This window comes from Solanum stenotomum, chromosome 3 (genome assembly GCF_019186545.1).
Source record: "Solanum stenotomum isolate F172 chromosome 3, ASM1918654v1, whole genome shotgun sequence".
NCBI lineage: Eukaryota > Viridiplantae > Streptophyta > Magnoliopsida > Solanales > Solanaceae > Solanum > Solanum stenotomum.
In genome coordinates this window covers 11,483,720-11,510,962 of record NC_064284.1, presented here as the reverse complement: position 1 = coordinate 11,510,962, position 27,243 = coordinate 11,483,720, and the positions used below count along the sequence as shown (strand labels likewise).

The 27,243-nt window shown below is 35.6% G+C and overlaps 1 protein-coding gene and 1 pseudogene across 2 annotated transcripts; both read right to left on the bottom strand.

Annotated features, from left to right (window-relative positions):
* Positions 1 to 42: 42 nt before the first annotated feature.
* Positions 43 to 12,947, bottom strand: LOC125860814 (B3 domain-containing protein REM16-like). Of its 2 annotated transcripts, XM_049540837.1 has the most exons (5): positions 11,885 to 12,947; positions 10,673 to 10,832; positions 5,813 to 6,335; positions 2,801 to 2,931; positions 43 to 496 (listed from the first exon to the last, which is right to left on the bottom strand). In XM_049540837.1, exons 2-5 carry the CDS (start codon positions 10,787 to 10,789, stop codon positions 233 to 235), a joined length of 1,035 nt encoding a protein of 344 aa, XP_049396794.1. In that variant the 5' UTR covers positions 10,790 to 10,832; positions 11,885 to 12,947; the 3' UTR covers positions 43 to 232. The 2 variants fall into 2 exon arrangements, with proteins under 2 accessions (XP_049396794.1, XP_049396793.1); XM_049540836.1 differs by lacking the exon at positions 11,885 to 12,947 and having other exon boundaries at positions 10,673 to 11,129.
* A 1,819-nt stretch (positions 12,948 to 14,766) lies between these two features.
* On the bottom strand, positions 14,767 to 26,919 carry LOC125860420 (uncharacterized; annotated as a pseudogene).
* Between the last annotated feature and the right edge of the window lie 324 nt (positions 26,920 to 27,243).

The window sequence follows — 27,243 nt, the reverse complement described above, 5'->3', positions numbered from 1 at the left end:
GGATCTCAGAAAACAAAGTTAAACAAACATGTAACTAGACTCAAAGGAATTAGTCTCAAAATACTGAGTACAACTTCAAAATGACAGTACAAAATATATGACCCAACAAAGCAACGCTTAAATGTTGTTCAAAACTATTAATGAGAAACTGACATAGGTTCCTTTTCATTTCCCTTATAGCGACGTTAAGGTAGACTCCAAGTAGTTCATTTGGAATCTTACTTCAGCACTTTCAGATTTTGCGTATATCAAATATACGGTTCTGCTGATCTGCAAGTTGAAAAAGACAATCATCTTTGGCATTCATGCCATAAGCTGCAGCAACGTCCTTCCATCCACGAGTCAAAACATCAACACTTGGTCTGCTAGAATAATAGGGAGGCAAGCGACTAGTATAATAGGTAGGCCAGATTCTTTTATCTGGTCCTCGGAGGAAAATAATCCACCTTTCTCGCATTGGCCTTTTCAACAAATCTCGCCAGGATTCTGGTAATTCCTGCACAGGCATAAAGGAGATCTAGATTCAATGAGAGAAAAAAAGGGATACACAAACTGGAAAACAAAGAGAATCTCAGCCAAGTAGAAGCAATTAGTTGCAACGTAGAGCAGACTAGATTCGCCAAAGACTAAGCAATATGCATGTAATCACACTAGAAAAGAACGACCAGGGTGGTCAGGTGATTCCAAAAATGGAACTCAATAACAACAATGTAATGTAACTGCTGCTTCACATGATGCTCAGATGATGAAAGGACTAGAACTCTAAAAAAAAATGTAAATGTAGGTCTTACTTCACAAAAGAATTAGTGCTCTTATATGACATCTTCCTCTTTAGATGAAAAACCAATGGAACAATCTCATATTTGCATAGAGAAACTTAACATAATGTCTACACACACAAGGACTTACTAACCAATTGATTCATCTATTTCGAGAAAATACATCCGCAACAAGAAAACATACTCATTAACTTAAGATTTAAAGAAACAGTGCCATCATTGGCATGTCCGGTCTCGCAGGCGCTAAACTCGAAAGATATTAACATATGATCTAAGTTATTGTGTGTCCAATCTGATTTCGAGATGCTTATTTTAAACAAGTTAGAGCCTCAAAAAACGACAAGTTTTTACCAAAATCTGGTGTATGAGCTTGCAATCAGCATTTTTATTGTGCATGTATGTTTCTTTTCAGCATCCTAGTTACAAAGTAATCAGTACTTCACTTCAATCTCATGAATTTTCAGTAACATTTTATAGTGTTTAAGCCCAAAGATGTCCTGAGAAAGACATTATTCCCTCTGTAACATCTTATTAAACACAAAAGTTTGATGAAAAGAATGTTAAAATGCATGCATCTTCAGAGGTAAACTCAAGACTCATATAAACTCAAGCAGTGTACATGCCAGTATTGATAAATATTCACAGAAAACTGATAGCATTCATAGTGGCATTCCTCCATTAAAGGACTAAATGAAATTATGCAAGACAATGTTTGCTTGACTTCAATATAAAATCAAGAAGATGCTCATAGTCGAAGCAGAGCGCCAGAAACCCAAGAATTGTGACTAAGAGTGGGCAAAGCAATACACATATTTCATGGTCCAAGTCCAAGCTCGAGAGGAGGAATATTGGGGCCAACAGGTAGCCTGAAAAGAGATGAAAAGCAAGCCCAAGTGGGGGTGAATTACATGCCCAAAGGGGCTAGAAATTCACACCCAAAGGAGCTGGAATTGATGTGTATTTTTTGATCCAAGAATTGCCACTTCTTTCCTTATTTTGTTAGGTAGTTTTGGAAGAAGTGTGACTTTAATTTACATATTTTTCTAGTTTAAAGTTTCCTAGTTAGATTTTACTAATTATTTCCATACAAATTGATTTTGAATACCATAATGTCTAGGAGAGGGGTGCACGATTTGCCCCTATATATAGGGGAAACCTTTTTGTTTTTTTGACACACTAGTATTATCAAGATTCTTTTCTTTTCACTACTTGAGATTTATCTTATAACGTGCGGATGTGCTAGTAAAGAGGTGTGAGAAGTTGGTGAGAAGTGGTAACAAAGATCGATGATTAGGGTAGAAGGCTAGTAGGCCGAGTGTTGTCATATTTTATGTGGAAGAGGTAGGGGTTATTTAGTAGTCGTGTAGTCTCTTATTATTCAATTTGTAGTACTATTTTTGCCTCATTTGCTTTATATCTTTCTATTTTGTTATCATAATATTCTTGCAATCCTTTTACCTTCATAAGGTAGGGGCAACGTTGCATACACTACCCTCCCCAGACCCCATTTGTGGGATTACACTGCGTATGTTTTTGTTATTATTATTCTCACAATCCAGCTTCAATAACATTTCTTTTAAGTTGAGGCTCTATCGAAAACAACCTCTCTACCCTACAAAGGTAGGGGGTGAGGTCTGCATACATCCTACCCTCCCCCAAACCCCACTTGTGGGATTACACCGGGCATGCTATTGTTGTAATTATTCAGTTAGGGTTCTAGATCAGATTCATCTAAGTTCTTCATTTGAATCTGCGATTAAATTTGATTAGCCGTAATCCGCTAATTAGGTTTATTACAATCAATTAGGGTTCTTATATAATCACTTTTGAGATTTGGGGATTTATTTCTTGAATTTCACCTATCTTATTTTTCTAGTCTTTAATCTTTGTATTTTTTTATTCCACATTATTTTCTTATTTTTTCTGTCAAGTTGCCCGATTCTATAAAGAACGCATGAAATAGTAAGAATATAGCAATCCACAAAAACGACAGAAGGAATGATATTTAAACAAGGTGTTACCAGAAAATCTCGACCATTGACGGACACCAAACATGAATAGTTGATTGCAGGAAAGGATGGTGTGTCTCCTAAACCAGCAGGCTTACTTTTGATGACTTTTTCATTACCATTTGCTTCCTCCTCTCCTGAATCTTGTACATAAGGAAAAAAACAGCAAGAAGATGCTCAAAGGCAGTTCAAAGCACAACACCAACATGCAAATGGCCAGATTAAATAAGTTTACAAGATAAGGATGCCTACTAGCCTATCAAGTGAAGCTCAAGCTAGTGAAGTTTGATCAGGCCTAAATTAAGACAAGCGATTTCATGTCAAAAACTCTTAATTCCTACTTTGCAATTTAAGCAACCTAACAAGGAAAGGAGAGCATGATTGTTTAGAGGGGAGTAAGTTGCATCTATCTTCCAAATGAATGACTAAAATTGTGATTCTCTTTTTATACCCAGCAGCAATTGCTTCCTCTTGGTACTGGTCTTAAACTTATCCCTACCGCATCGGAACCAGTATTGAATTGATTCTAAGCTCATGCAAAGCCTCGGTGACTATGATCAGGGGTGCTAATGAAGAAAACACCCCTTTCTTATCCAAAAGAGAATAGCAACAAGAGAAAGTGAAACTTTTAGAAACCACCTTAGTATCAACACAATCGTACCTTAGCTTAAAGACTCCCACTTTTTACCTATATCATCTTCTCCTATATCAAAAACTCTTAATTCCTACTTTGCAATTTAAGCAACCTAACAAGGAAAGGAGAGCATGATTGCTTAGAGGGGGAGTAAGTTACATCTATCTTCCAAATGAATGACTAAAATTGTGATTCTCTTTTTATACCCAGCAGCAATTGCTTCTTCTTGGTACTGGTCTTAAACTTATCCCTACCGCATCGGAACCAGTATTGAATTGATTCTAAGCTCATGCAAAACCTCGGTGACTATGATCAGGGGTGCTAATGAAGAAAACACCCCTTTCTTCTCCAAAAGAGAAAAGCAACAAGAGAAAGTGAAACTTTTAGAAACTACCTTAGTATCAACACAATCGTACCTTAGCTTAAAGACTCCCACTTTTTACCTATATCATCTTCTCCTACAATCCAGGCCAAAAAGGGTGACACAAAGATGCACTTTGGATATGTGATTGGATTCTATATAGGGAAAAGGTTTTGCTTCTATTTTGGAAGCGCAACAAGATGGTCACAAAGGGCTGAAAGAAGGTGGATGTAAGCTGGTGAGGGGGAGAGGTGAAGCCGCAGATGGCAGGAGTAGGGGCCATTCAAAGGCCAATGTCCTATACGGAGGACATGATTAGTATTAGTACAATCAATCAAGTAGGAATCAAATTACAAGTTAGATCATATATTGGGAACTCTTGAGTAGTAAAATAAAAAAATTCAAATAGAATAATAAGTCTTGATATTTCCAAAATAAAAAAGAAATCCAGTACTCAGACAAATTTTAATGATAATTTGAAATTGGAGAAGATTTACAGATGGTTGTTAACAACATTCAAAAGACCTCTACATTTTTGAATTACACAAAATAAGAGAAGTTTCATAATTCTTGAGATTCAAATCTTGGGACATAATCATTAATTCTTATGATTCTTTTGACTTTCAACACCACCAGCCAAACTCAAAGTGGGTTTGATTACAGCTTAGTTTGAAAACAAGATACACTCAAAAGCTATGTTTCTCAGATTCTCCTAAAATGTTACCGTACCTGGGTCGGATCCTTAAAAAATGCAGTATTTTTGGAGGATCCAGCATGCAGACGATAGTATTTTTGAAGAATCCGAGCAACATAGCTCAAAAGTCACTAGAATAGCGAACAAAATCGGCAAAAGAAAAGGGTGGTTCAAGGAAAGTCTTTCCCCATGAAAATCATCCGTGATTGCACGGCAAAAAGCAAGTGCTTCTTACACCAAAAAGAGGTTCTAGGATGAAAATCTATGGAATATCATCGACTTGTTAGGGTAACCAAAAAAGTTGTTGGACTAATGACAGTAAAAGTTGTTACAAGAATAGACTGAATAGATGTGGAGCCGACTGGAATGGACTAAAAAGTAGTTAGGTGCTGTTAGAAAAATTATCCAGAAGAAATACAGTGCCTCTTGAATGATAAACAAAAGAAAAACTGATGCTACTGAAACAGTCATTAGGAAGAGGAGTTGTGCAGCAGGAACGTCACCAAAAAGAGGTCAAAATAGTAAAACTGAAAAGAAAGAAAACTTGGCAGAATTGACAGTGTGAGACTCTGGTAGGTGGAAATAACTGAAGTCTCAACCAAGATCATGGAGACTCTGTTACCAAGTAAAGAGAAACATACAATGAAATGGGATGTCAATATATAAGAGCTCCGTGTGTAAGGCAAGTTTCTTGAGGAATTCCAGATTGCTATGACATCATCATTAAGGATATTGTACACAATATTCTTAATCATTTCCCCAATGATCAAGAAAAACAATTTACAACTTCAATAATAATTAGAATCACAAAATACCCCCAGTTGCTTTGAGGGAAGATATTAATTATGAAATAGATACTGCTGAACGTAGTGTGGAACCCGAATCTTTGAGTCAAATAAGGAAGGTAGAACGACATTTTCACCAGAGGGAACTTGAGAAAAATATGAGAAATTAAATGGATAGGAAAAAGAGATTAAAACCAAAGAAGGGTTATACTGATGAGTACTGGGAAGAGAGAGGAAAATAGTTTTTGAAGCTGATGATTGAAGAACAAAATTTAAGGTCCTCCAACACATACACTAAGGAAAGTAATGCAATTTGGTATACAATCAATCAACAAAAAGAACAAAAGGCTTCACTGTATTCACGAATCTACAAGGTTGAGCTTGACAGAATCTAAACACCTGAGACTAAATTTAGGCCAGGTAGCATCAGCAAAACCAAGCTTCAGCTGAGTCATCACTGCCTCAACTACATAGCCCTAATATGTACATTCAAGACAAAACAACAAAAAACAAAAGAATCCTAACAATTTATTGTGAACAGAAAGCTTACCCAATTGAGATGCTTTTTTGGATTTTTTTTCTTTTGGACCCAGCAGTGGAATATCCTCTGCTGGTCTACTAACCATACCAGTTGCCTTGATTCCAGCCTCACACAGTGGCAACAGTACTTCTGCAAGAGGTTTGCTTGCTGGCATTTCAAAACGTGACTGATGCAAGCACAACCTGCCGTCTTCGTGATCATATTGAGCATCTCTAACCTGGGTGGTTTCTTCCACGTTGGTTGTTGCTCTTTTTTTACCCTTGCCAGTGTCACAGCAGAAAATGATCTTTTCACAACCATTCGTATCAAATATTTGAACAGTGAAGTGCTGACCTGGAGCATACTGGAAAACCAAGAGGTCTCCGACATCCAGACGATGCTGTGATGCAAATTTCGGCCACCCCTGTTGGATAGCTAACAAACCCTGATAGTAACACACTGTTACCCTCCATCGCAATCCACTTGAATCCTCTACATGCGTTACCTGATCAGCCAGGTGTAAAACTGATCGAGCAAACTTTGCCGGTAAAATCTGAAAAGAAATTGCAGAAATTAAAACTAAGAAATACCACATATCGATACCAAATGCTAAATAAAAGAAACAGGTTTATGACCATATCCTTGGAATTTTTTTGAGTTCTGGATGGTACAATTATTTATAATACTAATGCCTAAGCAATCTTGATAGCAATGCATCCCTTTCATTTGATCAAACATAAAATACATGATATGGCAAAGGGAAGGTTAAAGTAACTGATGCATTTATGCTAGATATTTTCTATAGAAAATAAAGCATGAAAATGCCAGAGACTACAAATTAAGATTCACAAATATGCAAATGCCTCAATACTACTGTCAAGTATTTTCCTTTAAGAATCTTTAAAGTTCATTAAATGATTTATCATCTTCACACTAAAAATTTGACAGTTACTCAAGTAAGATCTGAATGATATTCCAGAAATAATGTTGACCTTAATAGATTTACATGATTTCAAGTAACTAAAAGAAGATACAGAATCATATAATGAGTGAATGAAAAGGTTTGACTAAATGCTCTGCAAAGTGCAAGGACCGTCTGAGAAGAAGAAAGTCAATGGAAACACCTATGGTAGGTCAGAATGCTAAAGTTGCTCATAAGCAGTTTTTTTCTTTCTAAAATTTATGAGCATATAGCATTTCATTTTTGTATTAAGCTCTTTGAAAACTGGAAAGTGGACTTTTAAATCCTTCAAGCAGAGTGATTTTAAAGTAATATGACACATATGTTTTTCCTTCGGGGAGTTAAGGAGATACTTCATAGATATGGTAGAAGCAATAGGTCATGAGAAATATTGAAGAATCTTTTCCAAGATCTTTTTTTTAGAGCAGGCAATCTTTTGAAAGCAAGATGTTTCAGAACTAATAGGTGTTTGGCATGAGTTCTAAAACTTAAACAGGTCATTTGGTCTCTACTGCAAAAATTGACCAACATATATCATGATCATTATCAAGTGCATAGATACATACCTGAGAAGTAACTTATATTAGGAAATTCAAGTGGTTGAAAATTTCTTGAATTTTATACACGAACGGGCAGATGGTTGAAAGGAAGATCAGACAGATAGAATTGCACTCAGTAGCTAAAACACCCATCTCTACCATAACTGAAAAAGTAATCAAGCTTACTTATGTATCCAATCAATATATGAATGATTGGATTAGCTCACTACTCCTAGGTTACATTTGCATTCTGCAAGGTTTCCCGATTGCCTCTATAATGGGCAGAAGTAGGGAGTGTATTGTAAAAGAGCAAAGCATTGGGTGCGAAAAGTGCAATAGGATGAATATATTGCGGTCCCAAAATGGAAAAATGCTAGGTGTCTGAATTATTTTAATAGTGGCATTTATTTAGCGTCCTCTTAAATAGTTGTGTTTATCTCTAAGGATTTGGAACCATGAGCCTCTTAAATGTGGGTATGCTGTCAACCATCAAAAAGATTACAGTGCAAGTAATCATAATTACAGAGAGCCTAAGAAGTCTACTAGCTGTTCTACCTCATCTATACCCTCTCCTTTACACCAAAGATATAAAGTATTAATGCAATTTTCTTTTACTTTCTGCATTGAATTAGTAATATTCTCAAAACATCTATTATTTTTCTTTCCTTCCAGATTGACCACCATATGCAAGAAGGAACCATGCTCCACCATTTTTTCTGTTTTTAACTCCCACCTCTCCTCATCCAGCAGGTTAGAAGATCTGCCGTATGCTCGGGCATCACACATGGTTTTTGGAGAATATTAAGAAACATATACCACACCTGAGAAGTCACTCTACAATGAAGAAACAAATGACTATTTGTTTCCTCCTTTTCCTTGCAAAAGAAGCATCTTGAGACAATCTCAAAACCTCTCTTTTTCAGTTTCTCCTGAGTCAGACACGCTCTTCTACATACCGTCCATGTGAAACACTTGGTCTTGGTAGGAATATTAGATTTCCATATTTGTTTCCAAGGTCCAGGGATGTTCCCAGGTTGTGAGGATAAATTTCTTCTGTACAATCTTCCAACTGAAAATTTTCCATCCCTATCATGTTTCCATCTGATTGTATCAGGGCTGGTATTTAAACCAGAGAAATCATTCAATCTTTGCAGTAAGCTGGCCACTTTCTCAACCTCCCAGTTATTTAGAAGCCTCCTAAAGATGATATTCCATCCTTGGTTAGTCCAGGTCTCAGCAATAGATGCTTCAGGGTTGCCACAGAAAGAAAATAAATCTGGAAAATCCTCCATGAGTGAGTTCTGTCCGATCCATTTGTCTTTCCAATATAGAATTCTAGTCCCTTCACCCACCTTGTAACCTATGCTCCTGGACAATTTAGGCCACAAATTTCTGATAGTCCTCCAAACTGAGACCCCATATGTGCTAATCACAGTATTGGTTGTCCATTGCTCAGTCTGTCCATATTTGCTAATGATAACATCCTTCCAAAGAGCATGATCCTCTTTACCAAACCTCCACAACCATTTTGATAATAGAGATATATTTTGCAGCCCTAAATTCTTGACACCCAACCCACCAGATTTCTTACTGAGTTGCATAGCTTGCCATTTGACCAGATGAATACCCTTTCCTTCCTAGTTACCCAACCAGAGGAAAGTCCTCCTCAATATATCCAATCTCTCCTCCACTTTAGCAGGTAGGGGGAATAGAGACATAACATAAGTTGGCAGGGCACCACTATTTTAACATTGTCATGTCATTACTAGCTAAAAAGTTTGGCCTGCAAGTCCAACGGATCTATTAAGGAGGGAGGGGGTGCAACGGTAGCCACACACCTAGATCAGAACAGTGTGTAAATGTGTGTAGTGTATGTATAGAAGAAATCGTAGAAATAAACTAAAGTGACACCCAGTATAATAAAAAGGCCCTAGGTTCTATAGGTGAAGGGCAATTAGTTTCACCAAAAGGTTTGGATTCAAATCCAGCCTGCAACAACTTTTAAGATTTTTGTTTGCTTAGGACATTGTAACCATAAAATTTGTTCAACTAAAAAACGTAGCGTCTAGGTGTGAGGATTCAAACCCAGGTATAACCAAGCATAAGAGCAGGCGCCTAGACCAGTTCCCCCAGACAACATTGGGTATATTGATGTTGAGAAATTATAGGTCACATTATTATTACTTCAGCAATCCATCCTTTAATTGGTAAGATCCTACACCTTGTGCATTCACGTCTTCTCTCTAGAAATTTCAGGAAAACACTTGTGATGTTAAGGATCCTTGAGTTTGTACATATTTTGCTTTGTCTCAAAAATTTTAATGTGGAAAACTTACAGCTCACATAATTACCACTTTGACCGTGCCTCCTTAGTAGGTACAAATCCTGCACCTCATGGGGCATCTTCTCTCAAAATCATTACATTTGTCATGCTTCCTGATCAAGTTCTTCTTCAATTTGATTGTCAAAGTTTGGATCACTGATTCATTGTCGTCTTAAATTTTACATCAAGTGAATACCAGTCTCACTTTCAGAAGAGCATTCGCTTGAAATTTATCGCTTACGAGTTGTACTTTATTAATCAGATAATTTCAGATGGGAAAGGTTCAAATTGAATCTTATCTCAAATGAAATTTTGTCAGAAAGTTTTGAACATGAGCAAGACCATGTTTTCATCAAAATAAGTTAACTTCTTTTCTGGTGTTTAATGGTTTTAATAGACCAGTAAGTTTTGTAACTATGTCAAAGTTAAAATTTTTGGAGCTTATTATCTCCTCATTCCAAGTTTAGATCCTAAGAGATATTCTTGAAGTTTGAACTTTGACTTTCTGAGTTCACAGGAATCTGCTAATCCTCTTGGACTAAAGTAATAATCTAATTTTACGATCTGAAAAAACAAGGATGAGTTTTAATACTATAACAGTCTTCTGTGTGTGGGGCTGCTTTAAATACGGTGATATGATACTATACTTTTTTTAGGAGTGTTTGAAAGGTTTTCTATGGAGAAAAAAGAGAGTTTTTTCTTTAAGCCTGCTAGTTAGCTATGGTGTTGTATCTTTCCTTGGTAAAGACTTAGGATTGAGTCCCTCAAGATGTCTTGGAAGTACAATCATGAACCTAGAGGGTATGCTCAAAAGTTGACATCCCGAAATGTAACTGGTTCTTTGAATATTTCACAAATTTTCAGTACATTGATGAGGAAAAAAAAAACTAGAGTAAAAATTAAAGGTTAGTCTTCAAAATGCCAAGCAAAACGATGTCATCAACAAGTAGCCAATTGACTACAAGAACAACTAATTGCACATATGGTGATCAAAACCAACTATATATTTAAAACGAGTACTTTAAACTAACTAGTGAAAATAAGTGCACACAAGAATCACACTTTACCAGAACTTGTAAGCAACTTTTGTCAGTCATTGTTTTGCAGAAAGAAGGAACCCTCTTTCTATGAATCAACAGGCAGTCCTTCTTGCACTTATCACATGCTTCATTCGCCCGTTCCATCTCCTCCGTATACAAAGTATGCTTCCTGAACAACTCTTAAATCCTACATAGCATATGAAACTCATGAAAATATCAACTAGAAGTTTAACTTTAGAAAAAAAAAAACAATAAAAACAATAGATGAAATGGTGGACCAAGGCATATTAAGATGTCAAAAATAAATGATGCAACTCCTATCTAGGCAACTTGATGGTCAATCTCCCTTTAGCTGCTTCTTTCGACTACCTTTGTATTTTCAAGAATAGACCCATGTAATCTAGTGTGGTAAGCGCAAACGGAACGTTATACACACAACATTAAACAACAAATTGAACTTGTGAATGCAGAAGCAGCTAACAAAGAGGGGGTGGTGGATCAAAATTCCAAGCAGATAATAGACTAAATCTTGATATGTGTAAAGCTCAAAAAAGATAAAGATAAGTACTACTACCTCCGTTTCAATTTGTTTGCCTTATTTTGACTTGCACGGAGTTCAAAAAAGTAAAAAATACTTTTGAATCTTGATATGTGCTAAAAAAGGAAAGTAGGACATTCATTTTGAAATGGGCTATAAAGAAAATTAGGACAAACAAATTGAACTGAGGGAAATAATAATTTTTTTTAAAGAACGTGGTGTATGGGCCAGCTTTCGCGCACCTCGACTAATTCCACGGGTTACCTGCCACCTTCCACCAGCAACAAGTAGAGGTAACTCTTGTCGGCTAGGACAAAGGGGAAGAATCACCTAGTGTTTTTTGTCTCCGGTGGGATTTGAACAAGGGAGTAACAATTAATGAAGTTTTGCCCAGATGGGTAACATAACCATGACCGTTCAATTACTAGGGTTGCGCCTCTCTTATATCGCCTACATTCATGTTATGGGGTCTAGTAATTCTAACAATCAAAGCAGAAACAACAAATGTTGCCGATCAAGGTATTAATGCAACCATGATCCTTCCATTTTTAAGGTAGCTCACCACTCAAATCAGCTATTAGCATTTTTCGACATACCCCCATTTTTGCAATTCATGGGTTTTAACGATTGAGAGCAGCTAAAAATCAAAGAAAAAATGCAGTACTGGAAATCGAAAACAACGGAGAAGAAAGAATTAGTACCTTCTGGAACAGAGGAAACACCAGGGTGAGGGCAATCAAAACCCTTAAATAGGAGAATTGTAACCACCGTTTCTCACTTTCAATCAAGTAGCAGGGCTTTCAATTGCACTGTCCAAAACACGACCTTTTTATTTATTTTATTTGTCCGATACGCAGCCTTTTATTCCTTTTATTTGTCCATGTACAGGCGCATTGTATATCATGAGTCAATATTAGTAGGATTCCAACAGTCTCTATGTCGTAAATCGTGGCACACTCAATACAATGCACAATTTTTAAAAAATTGTCTCAAGATTGTATATAAATTATTTAAAGCAATTAACAAAATCACCTTTTTTACTGAGAAACATAATATGCATTAATCAAAGGCATAATATATAAACAAACACTCAAACTTGGCTTCAGTTGGCAAGTAAGCACTCCAACTTTGAGAGTGCACATCTAAACACCTAAACTTAGTCTCAACTGGCAATTTGAATCATTGTTGACGAATATAACAAAATACTTATATTTTTCCAATCATACTTAGCAGCCATTTGAATTGTTTTTGTTATTGACAACACTCAAGCTATTATGACTTCTCCAACAAAATGAATTGGACTACCACAGACATGAATCATATCACCATTAGCCTTCAAGGCTACCATCTGTACCAACACAAAGCACCACAACTCTGGAGAAAAAATAGTAAATTAATGTTAACAACATCTCGAATAGCATTTAACATTATTCACCTAGTTATAAATTCATCAAATCAAACAAGGCTTTGGATAATACATCACCTTCACTCCATAGAATTGAATTTAAAAATACATTTATTACTAGCCTTTCACATCCACACTTGTGGGCTTACACGGGATATGTTGTTGTTGTTCTACCTTTCACATCATCCATAAAATAGATATGTACTGCCAGTTACATCAGAAATAAAAACTAAACTTCCAAAACTAATTTTTTTCATCAAGCAACAAAATATAAGATATCATGCAAATTCGGCCTAAGTGTCGGTGTCATCTTTTACATGACATACAAATGAAAAATGTGCTCTAAGGTTTCAGGCTCCATTCCAATAATTTTTTTTTTGCAGTAACGTAATTAACATGCAATGAAAAAATATGACAAATTTCATCTATAGAATAATTTTTTTTTTGCAATAACGTAATTAACATGCAATGTATTAAAATCACATCTCGTTAAAACAATTACAACTTGATTTTTGCTCAACCCTTAACCAGAAGTCTCGGGTTCAAACCCTGGGTATGGAGAAAATCGTGTTGCTCTGTCAATCCTGAATGGGCCCTGCAATGTGCGATCTAGATTTAGTGGAAGATCCATTGCGGGCTCCGGACACTGAGTGGGAAACCAAAAAAAAAACCTACTTTTAATCTTTAAAGGTCATTATTGGCTTCAGGATATGCACGAGAACTACTTTCTAGACTATTAGAGTTACTAATATACACGGACTATGACTTTTATAGGATCATTCAAAATTCTAAGTCACACGTGAAATAATATGTTAAAAGATAAAAACTATGAAAAAGTATAAGAAATATTTATAAATGTCAATATAGGTTGTTAGATAACACTCATGGAATCCAAGGAAGAGATGTTTCACTTTTTTATCAGGTCTCTTCATATTTGCTCAAAGGTCAAGAAGCTCCAAATGCTCCCACTGGTTGTTGGATCCTGTAGCCCTTGGAACTTCCTAGAATCATGACAGACGTTGAAAGAGAAGCTTAGGGAAAAGTTCCTTAGTTCTGAAACTTCGAAGACTAAACATGATTCATGGGAAGTTATACTATCCTGCCTGTCCTGTTTTCCCAAATGTTGTTTACCCTTTTCTCCTCTCCTAGTTAGATGTTTGGACATCCACCATTGAAGAAAGAGGTTACATCCTTGGAAAAATCGGTGTCTATTCTTGCATCGACTTAAGAACTGATTGATATCGGCTAGAATGACCAAAACTATATTGAAATACTTCTTCTCCTGATTTGGCTCACCAATGTCATGGAAAATGGCATGTGTAGTCATGACAACTCTAGAATCAATTTCATTTTTCTTATCCTGGGAAACACCATGGTTCCAAAAAGCAAATAGAATGTTAAGGCATGTGTGTTACTCCAAGTGGTGTAATCGTGAATGTCACGATCCGAGCCTATAGCCTGAATGTGGCCGGCACTCGAGAACCATTGCTGGCCCTCAAGCGAACACTCATCTTGGCTGACTACAAGCGAAAGACTAACTCAAGCATACATAAGCATCAAATTGAAAGAAACGTTTAAAACAGTTTATTGAATCTCAAAATTTTGCTGAATATACTGAGTATGAAACATAATTTTAAATAAAATATCTGAAACTGAAAGACTCTCCAAAACTGTTTATCTATGAAGCCTCTATTATACAAAGATGAGTGTCGGGACAAGATACGCGACTCCTCAAGGGAACTACTACTAACAACTCATAAAAATAGAGTCCTCCAAAAGCAAAGAGGTCTTACTCAAAAGCTGACGAGCAGATGAAGTGATCTCAACGGACTCTTGTTGAGGATTCTAAGCACCTGTATCTGATGCAGGTCAAATGACATCAGTACATTGTATGTACGAGTATGTAATATAGCTGAATAACAAATAACTGAACTAATATAACTGTAATAGATAAAGCATAAACTCAACTGAATGTAAAGGGTTAAAGGAATGAAATCATTTAAAACTTAACAAAAACACTTACTCATCTCTGAGCCTCGACATAATAAGTGATATAATAAAAATACACTTTTAACCCTATTAGGGAGATTCTCTAACCGACAACAATCACTAAGAGCTAAGTGATGATACAACGTCTTGCCCACGCTATCAAAACTGTCCTACACCTTGCCGAGGTATAGAACACCTTAACTAAGTGGATCCACTAAGCTCTGCCCGAAGGCTCTTAGGATTCATCTAAAAAGTATGATCTTGTACTCATGTTGGCATACATGGTTTATTAGGAAAGTGAGCTATCTGAACTCATCCCCATATTGATGCTCAATACTATTCCCAATAATATATATTCATGCTCAATGTTTAAAAACATACTCTTTCTCTGGTTTGAGATAATTGTTCAAACTATCCTCTTAAAAGAGGTAATTGCTCTTGAAATATCTTCTGAACTCATAACTCATTTAGAAATCAAAGTTTCTCTTTTATCATTGTAAAAACTGACACCTTTGGGGAATACTTAGTTCCTTTATACTCTTACTCAATTCATACATGAAAACTCGTTCTCAAAAATATATCAAAATCATAGTGTAATATGATCATTGATGATCCGAAAAGTCATACTGCATAAACATTGATGGTATATTGAGATATCATACTGCTTAAATATTGATGGCATACTCGATTGTCATAGTTATCATGTTTTAGAAACTCTTTCTCAAAACTCATCTTTACTTTCTCAAAAACTCAATCTAAAACTCAAGTGTTGGCTTTAAAAAACTTCTCAAGATTTATAACTCATTTCATAGGGTTTATGCGGAATTATGGACATGAACGACTCAACTCAGGGATCTTAATAGCATTGTAGTAAACTTAATACTCTGAACTCAAGAACTCAGAACTCAATGATACTACTCATCTCAAGAATACTCAATTAATAGGGTTCATGTTGAAATATAGACATGAACGAATCAACTCAAGAATCTTAATGCATAACATATAACAATTCAATAATTTGGAATAGAATTTCAAAAAGAATAAGGAACTCAAGAACTCAAATCTCATCTCAAGAATACTCAAATTTGGGGATAGAATCCTAGATTACTCTTTCACTGATTTGAAAGTAGATGTAGGGCATGAGGACGAACTAGTCCAATACTATGATAGCCTTACATACCTGAAAGAACAAGGTTCTTGAAGAATCTTGAAAAAGAATTTGAATAGAATCCCTGAAATCCTAGCTTGAAGGAGAACAATCAAGAAAACCTTTCTTGAGATTCTTGAATAATTTTCTTGAAATCTCTATGGCCAAGAATTATGATTTTCATTAGTGATTCATAATTGTACGAAGGAATTTGAGTTGGAAAGAATGGAATTCTTGGAGAAAGACTTACCTTGAAGAAAAATCTTGAAAAAGATTGAAAGAATCTTGAATGGAGTCTTATACTTTGATTTTGCCTCAGGGTTTGAGAGAGAAGAGAATGATGAATTAAGAGATGAAAATCTTATTGTTTTGGGTCTTTAATTAGTCAAAAAATTTGTTTAGGGTTTTCTTAGAGGTAAAAAGACAAAAAGGACCCTTTTTAATGTTTTCCCGTCGGCTAATTCTTCACTACAGTGTATCAGGCTACTAAAATGGTCATAACTTTTTACTCAAAGCTCGAATTGTTGCGAAATTGGTGGCGTTGGAAAGAAGATTCAAATAACTTTAATTTGATAGGTTATGGGCTACGTAATTCTTTATATTCTAAGAGATATGATCGTTTGAAGTTGACCCAAAAGAAATCTTACATCAAAACTTAATTAGTAAGGAAACTTTCAACTCTACTTTGTGCTAGAAGTTTCTAGTGACCTTAATTGATATCCAAAATCATTCTCACACTAGAGAATTTACCTTCACACATATGGACAATTTAAGAATCACCCTATATGACCCTACAAGTAAATGAAGAATAGTTCAGGTCTTAACTTACAAATTTTTGGGGTGTTACAGTAAAATTCATTAGGGAACCTCTAGAAGTAGTTCTTATGTTTGCAACGTTTGAAGAACCTCATAAATGGAATGTTTGAAGTGTCTAGCCAATTTGCTTGCACCATTAGGACCATATTCCTCTGGGAGTCTTTTCACCCTTCATCACATTGTTGATGTCAACCACATAGGACTTCTCTGTTTCCTTGCTTTCACTACATGTCCTTTCTAAGTTTGAAGTATTTGCAACTTTTCCCTGAGCTTCTTTTTTAGCAATTTTCATGCTAAGAAGTTCGGTTAATTGGAAGTACCTTCTGAAGATGTTAGAGATGATGGGATTTGAAGAGAAGTTGTTGAACTAGATCAGCTTTTGCATTTATACAGTTAGCTTCTCTATTCTGATTAATGGGTCTCTGTAGGTTTCTTTCAAACTTAAAGAGGACTCAAGCAGGGTGATCCATTGTCTCTTTTTTTGTTCTTAATTACTATGGAGTGACTGAATAACATGATCAAGGCAACCAATATGAGAGGATGTATAAAAGGTTTTGATATGGCTAGAGAGGAAACCAAAAGCTTGGAAGTGACACATCTTTAGTTTGCAGATGATACACTGATTTTTTGTAGAGCTTAGGAAGACCAATTGAAGTACTTAAGGGTGATCTTGGTGTTGTTTGAAGGTGTATCCGGGTTGCACATTAACCGAAGAAAAAGCTTTATGCATCCTATTAATGAAGTCAACAATATGTACTTGTTAGCTTCAATCCTAGGTGAAGCAAGTATTCTACCTACAACTTATTTAGGTATGCCATTGGGAACAAAATCTAAGTCCTTAGAAATTTGGAATGGTGTGGTAGATAAGTGTGAGAAGAAGCTGACCAGATGGGAAACTCACTATCTATCAAGAGGGGGAAGACTAACCCTCATTAGTTCAATTCTTGATGCTCTCCTAACATACATGTTGTCTCTATTTCCCATCCTAGCAAGGATCACTAAAAGGCTAGACAACATAAGAAAGAAGTTCTTATAGCAAGGAAACAAAGAGAATATAGGTTTGCATCTAGTAAAATGGAATGCAGTGACAACTGGAAAGAAGAATGGTGGTCTGAGAATAAAGAATGTGAAGCTTCATAAGCACTCTTAATGAAATGGCTGTGGAAATACTCAAATGAAAACCAAACACTTTGGAGAAGAGTGATATGTACCAAATATGAGGATGAAGACAATTGGATGACTAAGGTTGTGACCACACCTTATGGGACCAGTTTATGGAGATCCATTAGAGTCTTATGGGAGGAAGTTAAACCCAACTTCAAGATGAAAGTAGGGAATGGGAACAAGATCAAATTTTGGAAGGATGAATGGCATGAGAAAGGTAACCTGGAAACCCTTTTCCCTGATAGTTATAATTTGGCAATGTTCCAACAAAGGACTATTGCAGAACTCTTGACACCACAAGGGTGGAATTTCATCCTCAAGAGACAACCAAATGACCCAAATGACTGGGAAGTGATGACATTGATAGAACTCCTCAACATGGTTGTAAACTTTATGTAACACCTCAGATTTCAAAAAAGGAATAAGTGCATGAATTTTTGGATACTGGCTCAGGTCTATGAGACCAGTCTACGGTTCGTAGAACTTTCTACAGGTCGTAGACCAGTCTCGTAGAAATAGGAGAGATAATTTTTGAAAATCCCCAGTACCTTATTATACGGCTGGTCCGTCGTATGGTTTACGAATCGTAGATGTGTTCCATAGAAGCTATCCAGACTTAGTGAAATTTTGGGGTTAAAGTCGAGTTTTATGGTTAGGATCTACAGACCGTGGGAAGTCCTATGGACCATCGAAAGGTCTCGTCAAAACTTGGGTGATTTTAAGGTCCCACTACTTGGTCTACAGTTTACCAAGTTTGTAGGTCTGACCCGTAGACTAGTCTGGTATTTAATTCTTAGGGGCTTTTGGGTCATTTCCTAAATGTTTTAAGATTATACTATGTCATTTTTGCTTCTATCCCTATATAAAACTTTAAGTCCTAAATCTACCCACTTAAAACCCATTCTCCTATTTCCCCAAAACTCAACCAAATTCACTCTCATAAATTCCTCTTAACCCAAGGAAGAAGAAGCTAGGGTTCACTCCAAGGTCTTCCATTCACCACTCATTTTAGACTTTGAGTAACAATGTATGTGAATATTTACCTATAGAGTCCATTCCTCCATGGGGTCCTAAGGTTTTCAATTTCTCAATCCAATTTCAATTGATCAAATTAGGGTTCTTCCTAGTTCTACATGGTTTCATTCAATTATGATTTTTATTGTTGATTAAGTCTTCTATTGCATGATTTGATGTAAATTACATGATATCTAGTTGATATTATATAAACCCAAGCATGATTCATGACTTTTAATTATGAACTTATGAAAAATTCATGAACTATGAATTTTGAAGGATTATGCATGTCTTATGAAAATGATGTTTATGATGATAGGGTGCTTTTAGATGAAAGTATCAATGGTGTTGTGAAAGGTTTTCTCATATACGAATATGATCATGATTGTGAAAGGTATTTCTCACATATGGATTCACATTGGTGAAAGGTTCTCACCTATGGTTGAATTGTAATGTAAGGAGCTATTCTATGTTTTGATCTTTAAGATATGCATTCGTATTGATCATTGCCTTTGATTTTATCTATTCCGTTTGAGATTTAGACTTAGCACCGAGGAGGCTTTGAGGTGGAGGCTCAAATAGGGTAGTCTCTAGTAGCAACCTCTAGTCCCTAACTACATGCCCCCGTAGGATTGTCTTAAGTGACCTAGCTAGTGAATCCACTTTAACAAAAGATGATGTATACGGATTCTACCTTGGCAAGTAGAATCTCATTCTTTTGGTATGAGGGATATACCGGATTCCAATTCTCATGGTCTTATTGTCGATTAAAGCTAATATCCCACAAATACGAATATGTTTCTTCAAAGCTTTCTTAGGTCTTTTATTTCAAACGTATTGACCATATCTTATGATTTATATGTTGTTGCTCCTTTAAGCTTTTGACTGTTCAAATATTGGTCATGCAACATGATTTAAGCTATTCATGCTACCATGTCTATTTTAAGCATATTGTCCCATACTTAGTACATTCCATGTACTAATGCATACGTGTGCCTACAACATACGTGTGCCTACATTGTCTCATTAATGTAGGGTCCAACGCTTCTACCTCCACACTTGTGGCTAGTTGATCACTCTATCGAATTCAAAAGTTTGTGAGTCCTCATGTTCCGAGGCCTATATAGTTTTCAGATGATGTATGCGGTATATGGGTTACGTCCCAACCACTTCTTTTGATGTTTAGATGGCTTGTTGAGACTATATTATACTTCTGCTTTGTCAAACTTTTCTATGTTGATGAAAGTGTTTCTTTTGAAATCTATAATTCTTTTATCTTGTATGATGTATTCTAAGTGGCTTGTGCAGGGTCTTTTGGGGTTCTATATGCCATGTTACACCTAGGGTATACTTTGGATCGTGAAACTTTACTGGACTTTAGGCAAATGGGGATATGCTTTGGTGGAAAGGCAACAATAGAGGAGAGTTCAAAGTACATTCAGCTTACAGGTAGATGGATCAATCAAGCCAACAGAGCCCCATCTGGCCTTGAAACAAATACGGAAGTGTAGAATTTCACACAGTTTCATGCTTTATTTGGCTGCTAGCTAAAGAAGCTACCCCGACTCAGGACAATGTAATGAAAAGGGGGATAACCTTATGCTCTAGGTGTTTCCTATATGGGAAACCTTAGAAACTATAAACCATCTATTTCTACACTGCAAATATATTCAACAGCTTTGGAGGATTTTCTTGAGCCTTAAAGGCATATCCTGGACTATGCCTAGGAGAGTTACTGAGGCCTTATATAGCTGGGAGGAGGCAAGTGTCCTTGCAAAAGACAGAATTAGATGGAGAATCATCCTTGCTTCAATATGATGGGCAATCTGGAAAGAGAGAAATTCCAAATGTTTTGAAGGCAAAGAAAAAAGTATGCAGGAAGTTAAACTGAACTACATTTTGTTTTTATGTTTTTGGTGTAAACAATTATACTCAAAAGACACTGCTTCTATAACTCAATATAGAAATAGAGAAGTGGAGTCTGGAGTGCATTTGTATATAAGGTTAGAGTACATCTCAAAAGTGCATTTGTATGTACTTTTGTGATATAATACAAAGGAGTTAATACCTCATATGGTCACTTAACTATGCACTCTTCTCTTAAAAAGTCACTCAACTTTCAATTTTCACTCAAAAGTCACTCAACTTTGAATTTTAACTCAAAAGTCACTCAACTATCCACTCTTTCCTCAGAAAGTCACTCAATCTATTTAATTGTTTTTTAATTAAAATTTGCTGATATTAATTGTTCATATAACAAATCAAAATTTAAAAAAAAATAAAAAATACCATTTAAACCATTTAGTGATCGACCCACCTAACCCAACCCATTAAAAAATATAATATGACCTATTTTATTTTGCCTTTAATCCTAAATTTAAACAATTAATATCAGCAAATTTTAATTAAAAAACAATTAAATAGATTGAGTGACTTTATGAGGAAAGAGTGGATAGTTGAGTGACTTTTGAGTTAAAATTCAAAGTTGAGTGACTTTCTGAGAAAGAAGTGCATAGTTGAGTGACTTTTGAGTGAAAATTGAAAGTTGAGTGACTTTTTGAGAGAAAAGTGCATAGTTGAGTGACCATCTGAGGTATTAACTCAATACAAAGTTACCAAGTTAAAAAAAAAAAAAAAGTTCCAAGGGCAGGGCTGCAGGATTCAACTCCCAGCAACCAATGGGAGCATTTGGAGCTTTTTGACCTATGAGCAAATATGAAGGGACCTGATAAGAGAGTGAAACATCTCTTTCCTTGGAATATGAAGATATTAGGGTCCAAATGCTGATGGAATACCGACGTGAAGCAGCTACTTTGACTAATGAAATAACAGTGGCACCTTCCTTCTCAGTGCAGTTGCCAAGCACTTCCACCATATCATAGTTGTGTATCATATCATTTGAAGTTAGCACATTCCATTTAGGAGACCAATGCATGTACAGAGCCCAAACATGCCCCTTTCTGGAGAAAATTTGGATAACACCTCCAGCCCCTTTCACCCACTTGACCTAGTGGGAAAAAGAATTGAGCGTCTTATCCATTTCTTGCTTGCCTATCCTGAAATCTCTACTGGTCTTGAGGAAGCCAGAACCAACCCAATTAATTGGGAAGAGTTCGGAGTTGTTTTTGGAGTTCAACCAGCTCAATTGCACTTTAAATGGATTTTTAAATATCATATCGCGAATCAGAGCATAATAGTGTGGCATGCCATCATCAGTATCATAAGCAGTCCAGACTTGATTCTCATCAAAAGATTTTTCCATTCTATCCTTGTCGAAATTATGGAAGTCAGGATCTGGAACAGTCATTGACGTAGCTTCTGGTTCTAAATCAAACAGAGCACTAACGACCAGCCATTTTTTCTGCTCGTATGCTATTTTGGATCCACCACAGCATCATGAGCAGTTTTATCCCTTCTCAGATCATTTTTGATAACTTCACGAGCAATTTGCTTCTTCTCTTTCCTTCTCAGATGAAGTTTGAGAAGTAGCATTTGTGCTCCATTCTTTAAGCTTCTTGGTGATCTCCATCCTAGCCTTTTTCGCCAGCATACTGCAAATTTCTAAATTGGACAACTCCCCTGAACTCCTGGGCTTGTTACTTACCACAATGGTAGCCCTCTCTGCTCTCAAAACACCATTTTCATTTCCATGTATGTTTTCTTGGCTGCTAGATTCACCTTTTGCAGCCAATTCATTTACCATTCCTTCTCTTTGAAATTTTGACTTCAACTCATCTATGCATCTCTTTTATATTAGCCTATCAGCTTCTGAACAAGTGGAAACTGAATCAGGAACAAGACCTGCATCAGTTTTTCATGAACGAATTGTTTTTCTTCAGAAAAGTCTCCTGGCACACAGAGCAGCTTCTGCATTAGCTCTCTTCAAGTTTCCACCAGTTGGCTGGCCGGGGTGTGCAGCTTGCCCAGCTGTAGTGGCATGCACACTATTTGCATCGCTCTTCTTAAAAACTTGATCCTTCTGAATGTTTGCTCTAACTGTTGAGCCAAAGCCAGAATAACCAGCTTGTACTGTACTGAATTTGAAGCTGTAGGGATCTTCACACCTGAAACAGAAAATCCAATGGCAGCAGGATAGTTTGTACCCTGCTGCTGCTGGCTGGAAGACCACGAAAAAGAAGCAGCTTGAATTTTCAAGGGAACACCTACCACCCTTGCCCTAAAGGGCCGGTGACATTTGGGGCACATAATACTTTTGTTTAGGTGAAGCTTTAAGTATTCATTAGGCATCTGGCGTGTATTGCAAGATGTCCAGAATGTCTCAACTTTTGATGTCTGGGAGCCACTGGGGCGGGCTGGAAATTAGCATTTGTTGAGTTTCTTGCACTTGCTCGGTTCATGGAGAAATTATGAAATTCGTGCCGATTGCGTTGCATGGATGCATTCCTCGTAGCATGCGTATTGTCATCCATCATTCTTTTGGTTCTATCATACAACAAACTCCACGCTTCAGATATAATCTTAAACGCCCCATCTGCCCCCAACGGATTTATTTTTATCAAGGTGAAGAGCTAGAGCAAGCCTTCAGTAGTGTTTCCTTATTGTTTCATCATTAGCTGAGAGCTCGAGAGAAAGAACACTGTAAATATCCACTTCACCATAAGTCTTTTTATCATGAGCAACATAAACGGCCACCACCTCCAGGAACTGAGAAAGACCATCAAGGCCTGGAAACCGATTTTGAGCCTTCAATGCAAAAATTTTGAGCTCCAGCAATGTCTTTCTCAAGTAACTTCTGCTCAGCAATTTTTTTTTCCCTAAACAGCTTCATATTTATTACATTCCATTAACCTACAACTTTGGCAGGTCACAAACAAGAAAACTTCATTGTCTCCTTCAGATTCAACCAGCAAATGGAGCAACACTCAACGACCTGGCTATTGTGTGAAGTTTATTCACATAAATACTATGGAGATTAACTGTCTTCAACTCTTCAAACCCTGTAAAACAAACATTACAAAAATACAAGTCACTAAAACTACAAACTTGAAAGCTGAAAATATTTTACGGTCCCTGTTATGGATCTAGTTGTGGGACGTTCCAAGACAAAATCAGAGTTTATGAAGGTGAATTAGGAGTCTGGAAAGATGTTTTCTTCCTTAAATTATTTTCGATATTTAAAATCACATCCTAAGAAAATTTATGAACTTCTGACTAAAATTTACTTCATTGAATAGATGAAACTTCAGATTTGACTTCGTCATAATATCTGAAATCTATTTCAGATTTAGTTAACTTTGACTTTCTTACTAAAAGAATGCAACTAATAAGGAAAAAAAATTAGTGGTGAAGATTTTCTTTCTTGGTTTTCGGGTGAAGGCACAAATAAAGATCACGATCTACTAACTTCCTTTTCTATTTTTTGAATATCAAATTGAAAATACTATTTATGAGGTTTTCCGTTTTCCTTCTTTTTTAAGAATAAAGTCCTTACTCCTTAGTATTCATTTACCTTAACCTTTTAAATTAACATTAGTGGCAATGAAGTTAGCTCTTAGTTGTTGATTGAGTATCAGTTATTAAGTTTTAATGACTGATATATGATTAAACCATGTTTTGCTACTGTTGAACAAAGAGCTGGGCTATATACATTAACTGTAATTTTCCTTGCGAATATTCTTCCTTATATTTTTGTTTTCAATCTTTTAAATCACATCATGAGAAAAGTTAGGAATTTCTGACTATAAAATTTACTTCCTTGAATAGACAGGACTTAATATTTGACTTCATCGTAATATCTAAAATTTATTTTAGATTTAGTTAACTTTGACTTTCTTACTTAAAAAAATGCAAGTAAATAAAGAAAAAAAGACACTTGGTTTTTTGGTGAAGGTGCAAATACTAATATTTAGATCACGATCTACTAACTTCCTTTTCTATTTTTTGAATATCAAATTGAAAATACTAATTATGAGTTTTTTTGTTTTCCTCTTTTTTCAAGAATTAAGTTCTTATTTTTCATTTACCTTAACTTTTTCAATTAACAGTGTGACAATGAAGTTAGCTCTTAGTTGTTGATTAAGTATCAATTGTTAAGTTTTAATGACTGATATATGATTTAGCCATGTTTTGCTACTGCTGAATAGTAGCATTGGGATATATACATCAACTGTAATTTTCCTTGTTAAAGTTATTTATTATATTTTCTTCGGTCTTTTAAATCACATTCTGAGAAAAGTTTTGAATTTTAGACTATAATTATACTTCCATTAATAGATAGGAATTCATATTTAACTCCATCATAATATCTAAAATCTATTCAGATTTAGTGAACTTTGACTTTCTTACTAAAAGGACCCAAGTAAATAAGGAAAAAAAATAGTGTTGAACATTTAGGTTCTTGGATTTTTGGTGAAGTTATAAATACAAACATTCACATCACCATCTACTAACCTTCTTTTCTATTTTTTGAATATCAAATTGAAAATACTATTCATGACGTTCTTCTTTTTCCTCCTTTTTCAAGAATGAAGTCCTTAGTTTTCATTTACCTTTAACTTTTTTTAACTAACATAGTGACAATAAATTTAGCACGCACTTAGTTGATGATTAAGAATCTGGTGTAAAGTTTTAATGACTGATATACGATTTAGCCATGTTTTACTACTGTAATAGAGAATTGGGCTATATACATTAACTGTAATTTTCCTTGTTAAAGTTCTTCATTATATTTTCTTCAGTCTTTTAAATCACATCCTAAGAAAAGTTTTGAATTTCTGACTATAATTATACTTTCTTTAATAAATAGGAATTCATATTTGACTTCATCATAATATCTAAAATCTATTTCAGATTCAGTTAACTTTGACTTTCTTACTAAAACAATGCAAGAAAATAAGGAAACAAATTTAGTGTTGAACAATTTGATCCTTGGTTTTTTGGTGAACATGCAAATAATATTCAGATCACCATCTACTAAATTAATTTTCTATTTTTTGAATATCAAATTGAAATACTATTTATGACGTTTTTATTTTTCCTCCTTTTTCAAGAATGAAGTTAGAATTGAGTTGTTGATTAAGAATCTGGTATAAAATTTTAATGACTGATATATGATTTAGCCATGTTGTTGCTAATGCTGAGCAGAGAGTTATATTACTCAATGCTTCTACAAAAGGTCTAAGACTGCAATTCTGCAGAAAATAGCATGAACTCTGATTAACCTAAACTGGAGGGAACAATGTTTTATATCAGAGTGATCACGTTTTCACTCAGAGACTGTCCATAAAATAGAAGTTGGGACTCAAAACTATAAGTTACAACTTGTTTTTATCTGATCATTTCCCATATGTGGGGAATAACCTGACATACAAAATAATGTCGTTTGAGAAACCTTCTATGCTGCTTAATATTAAAGCTACTATCTCTTTACATTCACTAAGAAATGACAGAAGCAGATAAGAATTGTAAGGAAGAGAAGGAACAAATGCATTCTCCATTACTTTAAAAATGTAATAGTGATCATGGCATATGATCAAGAATTACAGATGACTGAAGGGATGGCAAATGAGCGGGTTGGATCAAATTCAGGCAGATCAAAACGAGTCAGAGTAATTACTGGGTCAAGAGTCAACCCACCCAAAGTTTATTTGGGTCAAGATGGGCCAAACATCAGGTCATAACCCAAATTTCCCCTCTTTTTAAACATATCATAGTTATAACAAATGCGGGAACTCATTAATGTATTGCGTTAATGAAACTGGTAGTATGTATTAGAGTGCACCCATGTTTATGATTCAGTGATTTATCTATGTCAGTGTGATTTTAATCTAACGAATTAGACTAATTGTGCCATCCAAGCTTTGCAAAAAAATAAAATAAAATTGTGCTTATTTAGTTATGTTGAGATTGCAGAAATGATGGAATTAATGGAATCATAATTACCCTAGTCACCAAGTTCCGCGTCTACATCATAGTCCACTAGGGTTACTAATCATCCTATAGCCAATAAGCCTTGGCGGCTCCAACATACCACTATAGCAAGGAGCAATAGTCAAAACATTAAAGGGCATAAAGACAAGTGATTAAAGTCAAACAACACAGCTGTTATGCGAGAAGTAAGATAAGTTTATTTTACACTAAAAACCAGAACTCCCTAAGGTGCATTCAAATTTGAGAGGACCTGTAGCATTAGTAACTCAGCTTCCATTGTGCCACTTCAACAGACGACTTGATCTTTAACTGCAACAAGATCAAATAGAAAACTTAATACAAACAATTAACAAATTGAACCATATGAATGAGAAATCAGTGTCTTGTATCCTCAAACAGAATCATATGAAAAAACTACAGCAAATAAATAGAAAAATTAGCTGATTAGTCTCACAAGTACAGCAACATCTAGAAACTACTCATCAATAGAAAACTGTGGACTAAGAACTTTTTTTTAGAGACCACATATTCAACCACAGCAATCGTGTCATCTGAGAACTAAGATGCCAACATTTTTTTTTTGATAAAGTCTAAGAAGCCAAAATCGTATCAAACAAATTAAGACATACCACAAA